General features: G+C 41.5%; 1 protein-coding gene across 1 annotated transcript in view; it reads left to right on the top strand.

Annotated features, from left to right (window-relative positions):
* Positions 1–464: 464 nt before the first annotated feature.
* The window catches only part of LOC308103072 (uncharacterized protein), a gene marked incomplete at its 3' end in the record, with an annotated part of 163,861 nt that continues 143,759 nt past the window's right edge, over positions 465–20,566 (top strand). The window contains exons 1-7 of the mRNA XM_080452920.1: positions 465–519; positions 2,729–2,813; positions 6,046–6,117; positions 6,677–6,730; positions 10,477–10,560; positions 18,023–18,056; positions 19,808–19,862. Coding sequence (XP_080309046.1) covers positions 2,743–2,813; positions 6,046–6,117; positions 6,677–6,730; positions 10,477–10,560; positions 18,023–18,056; positions 19,808–19,862 — 370 coding nt within the window. The 5' untranslated portion in view covers positions 465–519; positions 2,729–2,742. The remainder of the gene's footprint in view (positions 520–2,728; positions 2,814–6,045; positions 6,118–6,676; positions 6,731–10,476; positions 10,561–18,022; positions 18,057–19,807; positions 19,863–20,566) is intronic.

Below are 20,566 nucleotides of genomic sequence, written 5' to 3'. Positions count from 1 at the left end.
AATGTGAGCCTGGAATGATCAAATCCTGTGTTGAGGGTCACACAAGAATAACATGCACTTTATAAACACAATAAGACCAGAACCAGACAATGATTTAAAAGGTTAGATTATTACAGTCTGCTTGAGGTGTAATGCAGTTTTAAACATAGCAGCAGCAGTGGTATTTATACTGTATACTGAAACCCATCTCCTCCTACATTAGACCTCTTCCCATGTTCCTTATCACTGCTTTTAAAGCCCCACACACACACACACACACACACACACACACACACACACACACACACACACACACACACACACACACACAGCCTCTCCCTCCCTGTCTCTCTCTCTCATGCACGCACGCACACACTCGCGCGCGCACACACACACACACACACACACACACACATGCCACAAGGGACAGATCCGCCTGTGTCAGACAGGTAGTGTTATAACAACATGCAGATGATCAAGGAAGAGAGAAAAACAACACCGTAACTGACTCTGTCTCCTGTTGTTTCCCTGTTTGTTCAGGTAATTAAAGTATTAGAACATAAAACATGTTCAAAATAAGCACTTTGTATGTAATGTTAAACAAAGCTTGTCTTGGGGTTAATTATGCCAGAAATATAGTGAGTGTGTATTAGTTTATTATTGTTTGTTGTGAAGTCTGAGCACTAGGCAGTCAGATTCATGGCAGCCATTACATAACTGCTGCTTTCAAACTGTATTTTGGTTTGTTTCACTTTTACAGTATTTGTGTTGCTGCCTTTAGTGTTTAAAGCTCCTGTTGTGTGTTTAAGGTCTACTTTTTGCTTTTGGAAATGTTATTTTTCGTTTGGATTTAGTTTAGTTAATTCCAGTGCTGTAAAGTAACTAAACTACATTTACTCAAGTACTGTACTTAAGTACAATTTTGAGGTGTTTGGAGTGGAGGGGGAGTATTTACAATTTTCAATAATTTGACTTAACTTCTAATCCACTACATCTCAGAGACAAATATTGACTTTAACTCCACCACAATGATATGAATACTTGAGTTACTTTGTAGATTTTAGATATTATTACAAAACATACATTACCCACTTCAGCTCTATATACATTTCGGCCATTTGAAAATAGGCGATCTACAAGCTCACAATGTGCCGCATTGTGAACTGCTATTTTCAAAAGATTTGTATACACTTGAAAACTTCTACTTTATACTTTTGGTACTTTAAGTACATTATGATACCAATACTTTTGTACTTTTACTCAAGTTAATCTTGAATACTGGACTTTTACTTCTCCATTGCAGTATTGATACTTTTACTTAAGTAAAACAATCCAAGTCTGACAATCCAGTATTAACCTGATACTTATTTGAATAATGTTGATTTCATGATGATGCAATTCATAGTAACATGACATTTACACATAATTACTTCTAAAACAATATTACTAAACATTACTGGCTAAAGCCAAAGAGTTTGTTCCAGTTCATGGAAGCTGTGAAAAGTAAAATTAATTTGAACAAAGTAAACATATGGGAATATGAATATGGAAAAGATGTGTATTGTTGTGATTTTGATTAACATGTGATCATACGGTTTTGATACAGTATCTGCAACTCTTTAATACAAAGAAAGAAAAGTAAATGTTGAAGAACCAGCGTTATTGTCAATAAATAAATGAACAAGGAAGAGAGAAAGACCAACAGCAAAACTGACATTGGCCGCGTTTCCCAAAGAGATGCTGCGTAGGTCCTATGAAGAGTCTACGTGCGTCCACACAGGCTGCGCAGTACCTTAGCAGGCACGTAAGAGCCTCCTACACAGCTGGGACCCGGCAAAACCTACGCTCTACCCTCATTAGTAGCAGCTGGTTGTGCGCTACGTGCTATCTAAACTGGCTTCAGGAAACACCATCGTCGTAGGTGGACAGCACTAGGGCTACAGTCTCTCCCAGGAGTAGGATACGTGCGCGCTGTTTCCCGAATTTAGTTTAGCAGACACGTAACGCTGTGCACTTGGGAACCTACGACGATGGTGTTTCCTGAAGCCAGATAGCACGTAGGGCACAACCAGCTGCTACTAATGAAGATAGTGCGTAGCGGGGTTGCTACTGCGCAGCTGCGTGGAGGCTCTTACGCAGCTTCTATAGGCTACGCACGACCTGAAATCGCTTAAGGGAAAGGGCCATCATCTGTTTACTAAGCCACACCCCCTCATGTCAACGGTCCTCAAAGTGGGGGTCCCTGAGGGGGTTCAGGGGGTCTCCAGACAAGTGATTGACAGTCAGGAACCTAAATGTTATTTTCCAAGTAATATTGACCTGAAATATTTCCCTCACTGATTATTTTATTAAATGATAGATTGTCAATTATTCATTTTATCATCGATTAACTGTTGCTCCCACAATTCATCAATAAGTGATCGTGTGTATTCACTTACAGTGACAGTCTGTCTGTATGTAATGACTATTTATCTTAAACTGTTGGTTCTCAAACTTTTTCACGGCAAGGATTTAGCTGGAGACCCCCTGGAACCCCCTGGGACCCCCTCAAGGACCGCTGGGGGTCCTTGAGGGTCCCACTTTGCGGAACCACTGCCCTAAATCAGCCTCTTCATGTAATGAATGAGTCCCACTAATTTTTGTGTGTGTGTGTGTGTGTGTGTGTGTGTGTGTGTGTGTGTGTGTGTGTGTGTGTGTGTGTGTGTGTGTGTGTGTGTGTGTGTGTGTGTGTGTGTGTGTGTGTGAGAAGGTCTCTGCTCTACCATGAGTAAGTCTGTGGAGAGAGAGGAGAGGGGCGTGGCCTCTAAAAGCAGCCTGACTGAACAACATGAGAGGTAAGATAATCATCTATAGTGGACCAGTTACTAAGTACTTTTACTTGAGTACATTTCAAAGACAAACATTGTAGACCTACAGTATTCTTGACTCAAACATAAATAATACATTATGAATTAACCACTTAAAGGGATATTTCACTTTCAAAAAAACTTTGGGTCATTTTATCTTCTACTCAGGCCTTTGTGAGCAACCCAGACCGTTTTTAAGTTGCTTGATTCATTATTTAGATATTTGATATTCATTTGATCAGACACGCCCCCTTCCAATACAAACCCATTATAACTTAAAACTAAATTTTTGTTAGATTAATCAAAAACACCCGTCCTTGGTTCTGGTGACTCACCCTGCCCTCCTAATACACAAGGGGGCCGTGTTTTTTCGATTACTTTTTTCATTTCTTTTTTATATATATTTTTGAAAATTTAAAAAATTAGATACGATAAAAAAATTCTATAAAATGAATGAAAAAAGTTATCTAAAAAACACGGCCCCCTCGCGTATTAGGAGGGAAGGGTGAGTCACCAGAGAAGGACGGGTGTTTTTGATGAATCTAACATGTTAAAAATGGAGTTTGAAGTTTTAATGGGTTTGTACAGGAAGGGGGCGTGTCTGATAAAATGAATATTAAATATCTAAATAATGAATCAAGCAACTTAAAAACCGTCTGGGGGGCTCACAAAAGCCTGGGTAGACGATAAAATGACCCAAAGTTTTTTTGAAAGTGAAATATCCCTTTAAGCCCTATTTTGAGTATAGTGAAAATAGACGATCTACAAGCTCACAACGCGTTGCATATTTTCACTATTAGAGGTTCAGGCTTTTACGCGGCCCTCACACCTACGTCACACCACCAATCCGACTGATATGCCCATATTTGGAGATCTCTGTATCTGTCAGTTTTTGTCCCCTTTATGCCCATGTATAGAGATCCCTGATGCCATCAGTATTTGCCCATATATGGGCATGCTGATATGCCCCCTTTTGTGCCCATATATGGAGCTGAGTGATTTGTTTGAGCCACAACAAGACAACTCCATATGTGGGCGTAGCTGCATTGGGAACTCCTTATATGGTTATGGCTGACATGAGCGTGACATCAGAGATCCGTCCGCCCGCCGGCCGGTCCTTCCTTAAGCCAATTTTTATATAGGATTATTAGGGCCCGAGCACTGCACCAGTGCGATCTGACTAGTGGGTGACCTCATTGGACTTTATTCAGAGTCCTTGTCCTTCATTGGTGTTACTTAGCTCTGCCCCTTCGTCTGATTGGTCGATATTTGATAGTTCCTATTTCTGGCAATAACTTTTGAACGATATTTATAAATTCCTATATTTTGCTATAACTTTTGACCTGTACCTTAGTGACTCCTCACACAGTTCTGGTAGAATAAATAATAAAGGCAGAAAAGTTAGCAAAAGTGCAAAATCTTTATTTTAATTAACAGATTGTTTCATTCAATGAGTCTCATCAACATCATTAACAATAAAAAGAGAATGCATTTCAATGGGATAAAAGTACTTATTACTACCGTGGGTTACAGCTAGAAGGTCCTGGGTTCGATTCCTGCAGGGGACGCTGTGGGCGCTGGGCGTGTGTTCTCTCCTCCGCGTCATCAGTGCCCATACCCTAGGTGGGGTTGGCGAAAGGGCCTTTCTGTGTGGAGTTTGCATGTTCTCCCCGTGTCTCCTAGGGTAGGCACCCTCACAAAAACATGCAGTAATCCTGGGTCACTATACTGCCTCCCCCTGGCCAGCCGGGGCGCCTGATGGAGGGGAAGGGAACTGGTTGGAATAACGTGTTCCTTCCACGCGCTACGTCCTACCGGGGAAACTCCCCCCTGTCAGGTGACAGAAGGTCAGTTGGCTCTCATGCATTGAAGGAGGTATGAGCTCGGCCCTGGCCTCCCTAGGTTAGCAGAGGGAAGGTAGTGCCCAGGATTACATAGATAATTGGCACTGGGTGTAAAAAATAGGGTTACAAAATCGTGGGATAAAATAAATAAATAAATAACAATACTGTGCATAATGGGCCAGTGCTGGGGGAAAGGGGGGGGGGACAGGCCGACCGGCCCAGGGAAGTGGTACCCCAATAAATCAAAGCAAACCAAAGTAAAACAAATAAAATGAACTAGCGCTAGCAAACAGAAAAGGGGGGTTACCACTACCACTGGGTGGCCGTCGCCTGGTCCCAACGTGGTCCTGCAATGAGAACAGCAGTTAATAACTCACAGTGAAATATATTAAAATGATATACGTTTCGTGCTCGGGTGGTGCAGTGGTAAAGTCCCTGCCCACCACCACGGAGGTTGTGGGTTCGAGTCCACCGTGGTGCATCCGGCTTTGTCGAGTGTCTACACACGAACACAATTGACCCGTGTTCAGAGGAGGAGGAGGAGGAGGGTGATATTGGTCATTGTATGTACTCCTACCGGCTGGGGGCGGCACATGTCAGTGGGGAGTGTTGGGCGGGAGGAGTAGTACGAAGGCTCTACATCCTCCTGGTGGGGGCTCCTCACTGGCAGGTGAGTCAGTAGGATACAAAAGCAGTGACAACACAGAAATGTGTGTGGAGAGGAATTAATTGGCATAACTTGGGGAGAAAAAGAGGTAAAAAATGAGTGGCTATTCTAAATTTAGAAGAGGTAAAAAAAAACAATAATAAAAAAAGATAAAGAAGTTGCCATTTCGCCAACTATTATATGTCCGTTCTCTCACTCTGCTATAATTTGAGCCAGTGGCACTACCTACTGGGGGGGGTGTCGGGCCTAACATTATGGTAATTATTCGTGCTTAGGGCCGGGCCTTAATTTTTAGGCCTGTTGAGAACTCTAGTGGTGGTAAACTGTTAAATCTGATGTTCATTGGGCGGTGGTACACTGTCACGTCGAGCCGAAAGTTGTAGTGAAGTGTCGAAAGCCGACCGAGCAAGCTTGGCCGGCTTTCGACCGTCGGATAGCAGCAGGCTTGTTGTTTGAAGAAGACATGAAGCCAGAGGCTATTTCTAGCACCATAGTAGCCGTCTGTCGGTGTCGTCTCTCAGGTGCATTCAGCAACTTTTCTTCACACCTTCCAACCGACTGATCTCCCGACTTTGTTCGACTGCCAGTCTGTAGTAATCTGTAGTCTGTGTGGTGGAGAGATACCTTATGACTGTATATCACTGTCACCATGATGATGATGATGATGATGATGATGATGATGATGATGATGATGATTGTATGCCAACAGTGACTCCCTGCTGAAAGGTAGCTCCTTGGATGGACCTGCCATGTTGGATGAGAGACACCACTCTGAACAAAGGTCTGGTTCAGACAGATGATTAGAATTTTAACCCACTGCTCTGAGATCAGGATGTTAATTGTCTTCTGAAAATATGTTAATTAATTCAACTTCTTCTAAATTAGTTCATATAGCTTCAAGATCAGCTTAACCACTTAAACCCTATGTAGGTTATGTATAACATTAAAATATCTATCCACACGTTTCCTAGGGCATTGTGGACATCACTTCCTGTCAATTTGATCCCTGATACCTGATCAAATCTACAGATAGTGATGCCCACCATGCCCTAGGAAACTTGTGGATACAAAACTATATATATAAAAGAAAATAGCCGACCTACAAGATCAAAACACATCCCAATACAATACGGTGTGAGCTTGTAGATCTGCTATTTTCAAAATCATTCTTGAGAAAATGTGAAAGATGTCGGATACAACCCAACCCCCACCCCCATCCCAGTTAGCATTATAGCTATAGAAGCAGAACAACATTTAGTTTTCAGACTGAAGATAGTTGGACTATTTTTAGTCCAATTGTGGAGAAAATGATTGTTGATCTTTTTCTTGACCTTTGACAGGTCTATAGATCTTCCTCATAACTTCAACGCTGGACAACACTCTACTGATCAGAGGTCAGAATGAAAACAACACATTATTTAGTCATTAAACTCTACTGGTCAGAGTAGGACTGGGCAAGAAGACTTCACATTAACATCATGATTATTTATAACTGTTGTCTCCATTACTATCAATGACCATTATTAAAAAGGAAAAACAAGAAGAAAAAGAAGAAACTGTTGTGAGCTTGTAGATCAGCTATTTTCACTATTTGTACACACCACCCCTGTAGAACAAAGTATAATGCAGGGTTTAAAGGTAGGGTAAGTGATATGTTTTGGTTAAAACACAAATCGTTTTGTTAAAACTTTAAAGGTCTATAATGTGATAGTAATCATTGCTACAGAGTGTTCAGTAACAAGAGTCTCCCCGTCTCTTTAATAAACAGAGAATACATTTTCAGGTGGGTTGGAAATTTCAGTCAATCATGAGAGAGTACCCATTCATCAGCTTAAAATGTAAAGTGTTCCCGTTCTAGTTTTGTCTGCTCATTTCTTTGTGTCATCACTTCCAATTTCACATGTTAAATCTGTATGCTGTGTGAGTTCTCTGTCCTGATTAGATCAAATTGGTATCCTGACCTGATTTACTAAAGAGCTGGAGAGACATGGAGAGCCCTGTTACTGAACCAACATTATATATCAATGAGTAGATAGAGTAGACAGAATATTGAGATATATTGAGCTAAGTTTTCATTCTGAAATGAAATATAGTGAAAAAGCTAATAGGAAAATCACAAAAATGCTCCCTGCTGGATGTCTGGATCACCAGGCTCACTAGCTGTTTAGTGCTGATACTAAGCCCTTCAACTCCATCCTCCATGTCATGTCTGATGTACCGGGGGCTTCTCTGCCAAGTCAATGACACCAGCTGAGGCCCGTACACACTGCAGGAGATTGGGTCCGATATTGCTGTCGCCGACATTTTTTGGCGCTCGCCGACAAAACCTCCCGATCTGACGCAGATCGGCCTTTGATCTGCGAGATAATGCTCGCTGTGTGTGAAAGGCACCGCGAGACGATATGGCCGCGATTATCCGCTCTGCGACGGCTTTCCGACCGTTTTCAGATAACTACCATGTTAGATATTCAGCTCTGTCTGGGACAGGACAGCAGACAATATCATACAATATGAACGGGGCTGCGACCACCTTGCGAGGAGATCCACGCTACAGCCAATGAGAGCACATTACAGCCACCGTGGCTAGGGGGGCGTCGCTGGATCTGACCACAACAAACTGTCCCTACCGCAATATTATCGTCCAGTCCTGTATTAAGTTAACATTATAAAACAAAATGAGAGAGTGAGCGAGCCTGGTGGGCTGTTTATTTTAGAGGAATTGTACAGAGAGAGAGAGAGAGAGAGAGAGCGAGAGAGAGAGAGAGAGAGAGAGAGAGAGAGAGAGAGAGAGAGAGAGAGAGAGAGAGACAAAGAGCGAGCTCTGTGTGTGTGTGTGTGTGTGTGTGTGTGTGTGTGTGTGTGTGTGTGTGTGTGTGTGTGTGTGTGTGTGTGTGTATGCAGCATGTGCACGCTGTGTCTCAACAGCGTTGCCAGATGTTGCGAGAGAAATAAGCAACCAGGTCTATGAAAACAAGCCCAAGAAAAGGCCACTTGAGCACTTTAAACCTATTTACAAATACATTGGATATTTGAATATAGCCAATCTACAAGCTCACAACGCGTCGCAGCTATTTTCAAAGAAAAATCTTGAGAAAATTGTGGAATATTTTCCAAATCCACACAAATCTTGTATGGGGGTCTATGATGGCACAACATATTTACAGAAGGGGGGTCTGCGGACAAATACATATTATGTGTTGTTTAAACCACTGGTTTAAACAACATTGGGAAACAAGGCCAAATAAGCAACTACACAAATAAGCCCAAAAAATGCACCCCGCAACAACCAATATTTACAAGCAACTCTACAGAAAAACAAGCCCAAAGTCGCTTATAATAAGCGGACATGGCAACGCTGTCACTGACCGCTTCTGCGCACTTGACGTGCGAGAGAGAGAGAGAGAGAGAGCGAGAGAGGGGGGAGAGGGAGAGGGAGAGGGAGAGAGGCATATCACGGGATACGTCGATTAAAATGAATTGGAATAAACTCAAATGTATGTATTGGGTCTGACTCTGGAGATCCTAGTGAACTATCCTACAGTGTGTCAGCCCTTGTCGGGGATCAATCGTATAGTGTGAAAACCACAACGATATATGACAGCCGATTTCAAGAAATAAACTCCTGCAGTGTGTTATGCTTAACGATCAGACGACTCCCCGACCACTTTAAAGTCCTACAGTCTGTACCTGCCTTAACTGTCACTAACCCTAGTCAACAACAACAGGATATGGTCACATAAGTAGAGTCCAAAGAAAAACTATTTAGTAATGGAGGGTGAGCTATGGCTAGGGGTCGAGGTATATGTAGTGATACAAGGAGAAAGGAGTGCAAGGGGGTGAGGTGGAGTCTGAAGAGGTGAGTTTTCAGACTGTGGTGGATAATGGGGAGTGAGTCTGTAGTCCTGACTGAGAGGCGAGGTCAGAGGTCATTCCTCAACTTGGAGGCCAGAGTAATGATGCAGCAGGAACCAGAGTGAAACCTGTAAACTATGATGTTAAGACAGACGTAAAGGCAACACAGAGTAGGAGTGATAGCACCGAGAGGAGACCACTTGGCCCGAGGCTGCAGGTGTTTAAGGCAGCAAAAGCGGTTACAGCAGTGGTATCAGACCAGTAGTATTAGTGGCATAATTTACAGGGATAAATGTAGAGAGGGATGGAAGCTTGGCCTACAGTATATGTTGATATATCAAGACACTTAAAAGTTCCTCATCCCACTAAAACGCTATATATTATAAGTGTCATGACTCATTACATAATTGTTTTTCAATCTTGCAATAAAAAACTAAACAAAAAAACATCAGAACCATCACACAGCAATGACACCACCATGGCTGCCCTAAGAGTGCCTGCCCCATTCCTCCACTGGTGTGGGTTGCATTAGGCAGGTCTGGTCTGTTACCACTGCTGGAACTGCTATTGCTGCCTGAAACACATCAGCCTCGGGTCAAGTGGTCTCCTCTCTGTGCTATCACTCCTACTCTGTGTTGCCTTTACGTCTGTCTTAAAGGATCTACACCATGAATTTAAAAAAAATATTTGATATTTAATATCATATGGTGTATGTCCCTCAAACCTTTTTCAAAAGGTTTGAGCCTAAATCATCACTCAGATATACTCATTCCAAGTCAATTGTCTCTGGCTTATACAGCACTTTCAGCTGCAATACCAAAACGTCCTCTTGGGCAGGGGGGGGCTACTGAGCAATTCTGTCTGGCCAGCATCAATGCAATGGCAATGCAAGAGATGTCACTTGCATTGCCATTCTGAAATGGCCTGTTCAGACACGCCCATTCTGAAAATCTCTGAAATGAGAATGAATGACTGAATGTTAAAAAAATATATGTTTTGAAATTCATGGTGTAGACCCTTTAACATCGTAGTTTGCAGGTTTCACTTTGGTTCCTGCTGCATCATTACTCTGGCTTATAGATTTATAAATGATAACAATAACCCAGATAAACACAATATATTTATAAAAGGTAACAATAAACCTGATAAACCAAATAGCCGTATAAATGGTAACAATAAACCTGATACACTAAATAGATGTATAAATGGTAACACTAAACCCGATAAAATAGATCTATAAATGGTAACTCTAACCCTAATAAACTACATAACTGTCTCCTGTACCCAGCTGTAACTCCATGAAGAGTTACCAGTCCAAGGATGCACCTATTGTCTTCAAAGATGGAGATGGACAACACTCTACTGACCAGAGGTCAGAGTTTAAAACATTTACACTATCAAGAAGGTTTTATTTGTCACTAACTTATACAAGTACAAGAAGGTTTTATTTGTCACTCACTTATACAAGTACAAGAAGGTTTTATTTGTCACTCACTTATACAAGTACAAGAAGGTTTTATTTGTCACTCACTTATACAAGTACAAGAAGGTTTTATTTGTCACTAACTTATACAAGAACAAGTAGGTTTTATTTGTCATTAAAGCCATGTTTTCACTACAATGCCAGAAATATTCCAGCAAAATAATTAGCATAACTTCCTGGAATGGCAATAGTCCATATTCACACGGTGGTCATTTTGGAATTTACCATTGCGTTGCTGTGGCAACTGGGGTGGCAACTGGGGTGGCATTTCATTGACTTAATGGCAATATGGCCGCCGTGTGAATATGGTCTATGGGAGAGGCCGTTTTCACATGACCTCCTTGGCAGCAAAGGTTCTGGTATTGCCTGAAAAGCCACCGTTTTCATTTGTTTATTTTCGAACGGTATAGTAGGCTGCGCAAGAGGTGACTGTAAGCGCGCAAGATTGTAACTTGTAAAGAGCATAAGCAAGACGATTTCTCATTCTTTTTTTTTCTCTCTCTCAATCATTGTCACAGGGTTAACAGGTGGAGTTGCCAGTTAGTTCTGTTTCTAGCCTAAAGTCTCATGTCTAAGACGACATTATCTTGAAATGTCAACATCGCTTTTTTTTATTATTAAATGGCCACATTAAATCATCATTCAAGACAGCTGTGTCGCGACCAGCGTTGCCAGATTTTGTGAGAGAATTAAGCAACCAGGTCTATGAAAACAAGCCCAAAATAAGAGACTATAATAGGCCACATGAGCACTTAAATGCATCGGCTTTTTGAAAATAGCCGATCTACAAGCTCACAACAAATTTAAAGCAACCCGCAACTACCAATACTTACAAGCAAAAGAAAAAGAAAAACAAGGTCACTTATAATAAGCATACATGGCAACACCAGAGCCGTGGGCAGGGGTGAACTGGGCATCTGGCATACCGGGAATATGCCCGGTGGGCCGACCATTAATGGGCCAGTGGTCCGTGAATGTTAAAACAATTAAATAAATCATTACGGTAATATCCGGGTTGCGCAGCCCAATTCCTTTTGCCCCCGTTTTAGGATAGTTACGGTAATGTTTGGGCTGGGCGGCCTCTTTAAGTGGAGAGGGCCGATCCTTCAGTAGCACCGGCCCACTGAGCAGAGAGATGTCTCTGGCTTGTCTATCATCTGAATAACGGCCTATAATCACATGCCCAGGAGTTCCATCCAGGCAACCAAACATATAACAGCTGATTTACAAGCCTACAACACGTCTCGACGCGTTGTGGGCTTGTAGATCTTCTATGTTCTGTGTTTCGTCACACATTGTGTGACGAAACATAAATAAAGGGATGTGTCTGGGACACTCGGCAGAGAGAGACACTTGGCTGACACTTGTAGAAGGATAGTTTAGCATGTGAAGAAGGTGCTCCAACATTAAACAGAAAACTCTGCATGGTGTGTCTAGATATACTTCCAACAATAATAATCCACACTATCCTAATGTATTGATTAGATGCTTATATTAACCACTTAGTTATTTTAGTGTGACATAATCGTATGTCTAAAGTATAAAATAGGCTACAAGCTCATAAGTGTCATGCATCATGGGCTTAAAGGACATTGATCAAACATATGTGTCACATATGTCACAGTGTTATTGTTTTACTGACCTTTCAAAATGTTCACATGGTCATACATAGCTGTTATTAAAAACACTGAGTGACTTTGCTGTTACAATAAAAAAAATACGTATTTGCATATCCTGGCATATCCTGTTATGCCATCCTCATACAGCCTATAGATCAGTGATGTCAAACTGGTGTTTCGCGACGTCGTCAAATCTGGCCCACGATGTAGAAAACGCCATTTAATACTACCTTTTAATGGAAAAAACGAGAGAGAAAAAAAATGACAAAAAAAAAAACGGCTGCCAGCAGCAATTCTTATGCACTGACTGAGGCAAGGTCTGAATAAACGTGTTCTGTGAGAACAATGACCAAGCCGTGAAGCCACGGCCAAGGTCATTAACATACAGAGGACCATCACCATTCAACTCTACCTGTACTGGAGAGAGCGCTTTTTCAACAGCATCACAAATCCGGTAAAACACCGTTGTATGGAGAAGTATATATCAGTTGCGTCTCTCATCTGGAGGAGTAGAGAGCGGCTGCATTCCTCTCCGCACCCCCCCCCCCTCACACAGCACTGTATCAACTGAAGAAGTGAGAAAGAAATTGCCTTCCCTGGGAACTAGAAAAGTAGAATCCACTTGTCAGAGGGTGTGACATTAGTAACATAACCAGCGATAGTTAAGAGCCTGAGAGGGCAAAATAATTAACACCAGCTTGAGTGTGAGTGTGTGTGTGTGTGTGTGTGTGTGTGTGTGTGTGTGTGTGTGTGTGTGTGTGTGTGTGTGTGTGTGTGTGTGCGCGCGTGCGTGTGTGTGTGCGTGTGTTTCTGAAATGAAACTGAAAGTAACTTCTCCAAAAGGAAGGATTGGCAGGCCTAATATTACTGATTCATTTTGGCTGTGTGCAATAATGCAACTGCAGACATTATATTGCCTTTTGTTAGGCTATTCAATATTCTTTTTTTTCTTTAAATCATATTTATTTAATTTGCAATAATTCAACTGTATGGCATGCTAATGTATGTTTTGAGACATATTGTATTATATTACTACACAATAGTAAATAAATAATTCTACACAATAAATAAATATGTTTTAAATAACTGATCTAAATATGGATTATAGTTATGATAAGTTTTGCCAGAATCATGTAGCTCTACAACCGAGGCATAGCCATGACAGCAATGGTACAAAATAATATTAAAAAAACTGTATATATATATTGTTTAAATAATAATTTTCAGCCATTCGGCCAAGTGTTTATATATTCGGTATTCGGTTTTGGCCAAGAATTTGATATACTGTAGTTATAGCAGTGACTGAGATGTAGTGGAGTAGAAGTAAAAGTACTGGAAATTGAAAATACTCTGGTAAAGTAATAATACCTCAAATCTTTACTGAAGTACAGTACTTGAGTAAATATAATTAGTTACTTTACACCACTGTTGTTCTATAAATCTAATTATTTTGCTGAAAAAATTCTGGCACTGTAGTGAAAACGTGTGTGAGTATGCGCGTCCGCAACTGGTCTCGGCCCACATCAAGTCACCATTTGACCAATTCGGCCCCGACCCCAAAATGAGTTTGACACCCCTGCTGTAGATCTAGCTAATAACAGCATTCTCAGATCAGACCCTTGTTTTCTACACTTTACCGAACTAACATTCTGATTGCATGCAGACTCATTTTTGCATGTAATCATGTTCATACTTCACCCATTCAATATAGTCCTCTACTGCTCATGTCCAGATTATGTAATAGGTCCATTACATAATGTCCAGTGGAGATGATCTCCCCAAAGTAGGCTTGCTTGCTGCCAGGGCCATGATGTGCTTTAGCCTGCATCCTCCTTATAAGAGCAACACACTCTCATTGTTTGTGAGTACTGTAGGGCTATCATATGTATGAGTTGTGTATGAGTCGTGTAGTTATAATTTATTTTACAAAAAAATGTTATTCCTCCAGTATATTCCGGAATAATTACTAGGTAGCTTGACGTAAAATTTCAAACACCAACATTTCCGCCAAAAAATATCAGTGGCTGTTTTCACATGAGATGAATTTAAAGATTTCCACTATACTTCCTGCACTTTGTGAAAACGGGGCTTAACTTATCCAAGTACAAAACAGATTTTATTTGTCGCTATGGGCCCTATTATGCACGTCTTAATTACTGCCAGGTCTTATTACTTAACTTCAGTTTCAGTTCAGTTTATTTTTATTTATAGTGCAACATCACCCCAAGGGGTCTCTGTGCACTTCACAACAGGTAACAAAAAAGACATAGTAGCCAAGAAACACAGTAAAATGTGCCCACATGCATGGTCAAACAATAACCATGCGGCACAGTTCTGAAACAGTACAGAACGACAAAAAAAAAGAAAAGAAAATAAAATACATTTTGAACAATATTTGAAACCACAGGTCAAGAATGTAGCAATAAACCACGTAGCAATAAATTCAATACAACTAGGGGGAACCATAATGCAGGGAAAAAATATTTTTAGCAAAAAAAAAAATCCCAGAGAGTCGGCATCTCTAACAGCTAGAGGGAGAGCATTTCAGAGATAGGGGGCATGATGTGTGAATGCTCTGCCACCAACTGTTACTTTATTATTTGTTGTGACTTAACTCATTCCCTGCCTAGGACGTAAAAAACGTAATTATTGCCAATTACCAATTCTGCCTAGTCCTTCATCTATCGCAGTGACACATTTCATTGTAGCACACCCGGATACGGAAATACGTGAAATCGAAGATTTTTGGTTCCGTCCGCTTCCTGTTTAGGTCCGCCTCTAAAACGGTCTTTTCTCTCTCTGCTTCGTTTTTCTCCCCCGTGTAACGCTGTTTAGAAACGCTTTTTAGAAACTGCTACTACTTCAAAATGGAATGTTGCCGATTGAAAATGTCTTCTCTGGGCCACTCACACAACTACCCTGTGTGTCTACAAACAGTTGAACACGCGATCATAAGGGATTTAGCAAGGTCTGTGGCGAGGTGAAAAAAGTAAGTGATTCGACCGTTCACATGGCGATACATGGGTTTTTTACACTGGGCTGGAGGAGAGAGACTCCGCCTCGGTCGGAATGTTTGTTGTCTGAGCGGCGTGCACGGATAGCGGGTGTGTTTAGAAACGATTGGACTTGCGATCATAATGAAAAAAAAAAAAAGTGTGCATTTTTTATTATAAAAAAACACTAAATCGCTGGCAGTGGGCAAACACAGCCAAAAATAAGTCTGGCAGGGAATGAGTTAAGACGTGCAGGCGTGACCAATGCCATTTTGCTATTATGGGTGTGGGTATCTGTTTGCACAGCATAAGTGAAAGTAAAACGGCAATGTTGAGCTTGAGAACTCACTCCATTTGTTTCACTTATAAGCTACGGGGAAAACAGCTGTAAAAAAAAAACATTATTTTATTGTATTTCATTGGATTAATGAAGGAATAAGCCTTTGAAATGACACCTAAATTGTGAGTGGAACATGAGTGTTTCAGATCGGATGGATTGATAAGGCTGAGTAACCTCGCGTCACCAGGCTTTCCACCACGGAGGAAAGCCTGGCTGCCTTGCCGGCCGACATTTGCTTTTCGCTTGATATTGTTTGATAGAGGAACTAGAGAAAGTGCTCCTCGGAGCACAGGTCTCCGCCAGGTCAGGTACGTTATTCTGGCCTCCTGGTGGCGCTATAATAGGCCAATGTGAAAAAGGTGCCAACCGTGCCATTTATTCTTGCATTGACACTGCATTCATGATTTGAGGCATTTTGTTCCAAAAATGTGTGTTGCTAAATTAGACCTGCTGGTGGCGCTATAACAGGCCAATGTGAGAAGGGTGGCATTTCCTCCTCGGCTTAGTCGGAATGTGCGTGTGAAATTTCACGGAAATCGCAAGCTGTGTGTATACTTTGAGGCATTTTGTTCAAAACGGACCAATCCTGCAAACTTTGGAAGCCAACCATAGGCAATGAGGATAGAATATGGGAAATTGGACAGATCCGTGTTGATCACATGACTATAGTGATACTGTGTACCGATTTGCATGACGTTTGGATAAAATTTGTAGGAGTAATATAAAACAATGGGTTTTGCACAAATCGGCCTCCTGGTGGCGCTATAACAGGCCCATGTGAAAGATTTGGGGCAGAAGTTCTGAATTGGCATCCAGGGAGTGTGTGTGCACAGTTTCGGAGCGACCGGGCCAACGGTGCCGGAGATTAGCTGGTGACAGACGGACACACACGGACACGGACACACACACGGACACACGGACGGACGGACAGGGGGTAAAACATACTCTCTCGCCATGCCTTCGGCCTGGCGGAGACAATAATAAAATCATGATTGATACACCAAATGAAAATAGACACTTCACAGATTATGTCCAAAAACATATTTTTGCGCTTAAGACCGATTCTGACCATGTCTTAGCGGTATGCAGCCTTTTTAAGTCACGGTGCAAAATAACAGATACCCCACATAGCCCAGATAGTTTTACCACTCATTAAAAGTCTTTGTCATGGTCCTTCAAACGTGTATAAAAAGTTTCAACAAAAAAATCCACTCCATTGATCCATGGCAGGTGTTTTTCTCTCACATTTCTAAAGCCTTTTCAACTGCAATGAAAAAATAAATCTTTGCCTGCGGGTGTCGCTGTTGAGGGATTTTGCCTGTCAATAATCGCCTCTGCCCCCCCCCCCCCCAAAGGAAAGGATAGGGGAGGGGAGGGGCGAGGAGGAGAATGGGCGGGATTAATGGCCTGTGACTTCACTGCCCAAGGGCTGCCCAAGGGCCAAGCACAGATTACTTTTCAGCCTAATTATTCAGAAAACCCCAGACCACAGAAAATCCACTGAATGTTCAAAGTTCAGATTGTTTGGGTGTAATTGAGGTCATAAAACCCCCCAAAAAACATAAAAAATTTAAAAAGTGAAAATGAATGTCATAGAACCTTTAAGCCTTAAGTGTTTGCGTTCAGTGTGACTTGCAAAATAAGGATTGTACATAAGATAGTGGCTTTATGACTTGATTACTGCATAAGATGCGGAAATAAGACACGCATAATAGGGCCCTATAACTTGTACAAGTACAAGAAGGGTTTTATTTTTCACTAACTTATACAAGTATAGCAACTTATACAAGTACAATGGCTTACCTATTTACAGCAAGTGTACAATGCAGACTGATACAATTTTTCAATTGAACGTAGAATCCAGATTCAATTCGAGCCCATAAATCAGCTTATGACAGGGCTCACGTGTGATTTATCAAGCAGGTGTACCCTGTCAATCACAACGTAAGAATGGTGGCGTGATTGTCATTTAAATAACACGCCCTTAAATATTCTCTAAACGCCCCAAACCGGAATACGACCAAATAAAGTATGGAAAGCCAATAAGAAAGAGCAACTTCTTTCCCCCGCCTTACCGTCCGTCATCTCCGCGCCCTCACATTTGAAATATTTATTTATGTCCACATAAAAAGAAGTACAAGAATGCCTTGTACAAAGGACATAAACACTGCCAGTGCAGTCAGATAATGGGAAAACAGCTAGTTACAAAAGCAGAACATTGTTACATACAATAATGTACGCCAGTTTTACGGTCTGCACAAGCTTGATAAATGTGTGTGTGTGTGTGTGTGTGTGTGTGTGTGTGTGTGTGTGTGTGTGTGTGTGTGTGTGTGTGTGTGTGTGTGTGTGTGTGTGTGTGTGTGTGTGTGTGTGTGTGTGTGTGTGTGTGTGCTCCACAGAGAGGAATCAGATCAGGATCATCAAACAGATGTGGTGAGTCAGGTTACAACATATTGTCTTAATACACATGAAATGAAAAATGATTGGTTGAGATTTTAACCTGTTGGGTGTGGCCTCCAGTAAATACATTCAGTATAGATGTGATGTGAGAGTTCACACTATCTGACACCAGTAAATACATTCAGTATGGATGTGATGTGAGAGTTACACTATCTGACACCAGTAAATACATTCAGTATGGATGTGATGTGAGAGTTACACTATCTGACACCAGTAAATACATTCAGTATGGATGTGATGTGAGAGTTCACACTATCTGACACCAGTAAATACATTCAGTATGGATGTGATGTGAGAGTTCACACTATCTGACACCAGTAAATACATTCAGTATGGATGTGATGTGAGAGTTCACACTATCTTTAGGGGGCGGCCATAGCTGAGTGGTTAGTGAGCCCGCCTAGGGAGCCAGAGGCCCTGGTTGCCCCAGGTTCGTTTCCAGGCCAGGCCAGCATATGTGTTGATGAAATGAAATTTGTCCCTGAGCAAGACTCTTAACCCCTAATTGCTCACAGGTTCTCATTGGAAACAAGACCGCAAGGACTTTCATGAACGACCTGTTAAAAGGAATTATCCTTATCCTTATCTGACACCAGTAAATACACTCAGTATGGATGTGATGTGAGAGTTCACACTAGTATCTGACACCAGTAAATACATTCAGTACGGATGTGATGTGAGAGTTCAGACTATCTGACACCAGTAAATACACTCAGTATGGATGTGATGTGAGAGTTCACACTATCTGACACCAGTAAATACATTCAGTATGGATGTGATGTGAGAGTTCACACTATCTGACACCAGTAAATACATTCAGTATGGATGTGATGTGAGAGTTCACACTATCTGACACCAGTAAATACATTCAGTATGGATGTGATGTGAGAGTTCACACTATCTGACACCAGTAAATACATTCAGTATGGATGTGATGTGAGAGTTCACACTATCTGACACCAGTAAATACATTCAGTATGGATGTGATGTGAGAGTTCACACTATATGACACCAACTCAGGACTCCTGGATCACTGTCCTCCACTTCCGAGTCTTGAGCTGCAGTGGTGTTAGCTCCACTGTAAATGTAACGTCTGGGGATCGAACCTGTGTAGAAAGCCAACATCTTAATCACTAGCCTAAAGGGGAATTCCCCCTTGACCAGAGGAGCTTTTTTTGGTCATCAGGCAGAAGCTCTAGCTGAGCCACTCTGCTACATAATCACTAGGGCTGAACGATATCGTATAGTTATCTTGATATGAACATGCAGGATATCAATTAGCAAAAGGCAACGATATGGAATACAAATCCCCCCCGCTTGTCCACTGCTAAAGCCAGCAACATCCCTTTGTTTTAGCCAGTGCCTAGGAAAATAAGCCACCCCACCTTTTCTCTGCACATCACGTTGTTGTCAACTTGTTGAAAGCCAGTTCAACTCTGGCACGGGACTTGCTCATAATACCTCCTACCAGCTTCATAGAGCTAGACCTGCACTCGCCTTTCATTGAAAATTAATTACTAGGCGTTTGTTGTGAGGTTTAGGTTAGGGTTTGGGTTAGATATAGTTTTGCGCTTGTGACCTGTCTTGTCGAATGTTGACATTTTAGGGCTACTGATAGAGCTGCAAAATGTGACATTTTGGGGGTGAGAATGGGTTGCAATGAAGGTTTTTGGTATAAGTGAAGCATCATTCAATAACTACATTTGTTTTACTTTTATTCTAAGGGTGAAAAGGACTCTCTACCCAGCAGTCTCACCTCCATGTGTCCAGTTGGTCTGGGTATGTCCACCACTCCATGTGGACACTGCAACACCTGTATCAACGTTAAAGAATCAAATCAGCAGAAAACACCTTCCAACACAAACCAAGAACCTGCTAAACCAGATGAGGAAAAAACTGGCAACAAAAAACAAGAACCTGCTAAACCAGATGAGGAAAAAACTGCCAACAAAAAACAAGAACCTGCTAAACCAGATGAGGAAAAAACTGCCAACAAAAAACAAGAACCTGCTAAACCAGATGAGGAAAAAACTGCCAACAAAAAACAAGAACCTGCTAAACCAGATGAGGAAAAAACTGCCAACAAAAAACAAGAACCTGCTAAACAAGATGAGGAAAAAACTGCCAACAAAAAACAAGAACCTGCTAAACCAGATGAGGAAAAAACTGCCAACAAAAAACAAGAACCTGCTAAACCAGATGAGGAAAAAAAGGCCAACAAAAACATAGAACCAGCTAAACCAGATGAGGAAAAAACTGCCAACAAAAAACAAGAACCTGCTAAACCAGATGAGGAAAAAAATGCCAACAAAAAACAAGAACCTGCTAAACCAGATGAGGAAAAAAATGCCAACAAAAACATAGAACCTGCTAAACCAGATGAGGAAAAAACTGCCAACAAAAAACAAGAACCTGCTAAACCAGATGAGGAAATAAATGCCAAAAAAAACATAGAACCTGCTAAACCAGATGAGGAAAAAACT

The sequence above is a fragment of the Gymnoscopelus braueri genome, assembly GCF_963280865.1.
Source record: "Gymnoscopelus braueri genome assembly, chromosome: 16".
In the NCBI taxonomy this organism is placed as follows: domain Eukaryota; kingdom Metazoa; phylum Chordata; class Actinopteri; order Myctophiformes; family Myctophidae; genus Gymnoscopelus; species Gymnoscopelus braueri.
This window is presented reverse-complemented; position numbering and strand designations above follow the sequence as displayed.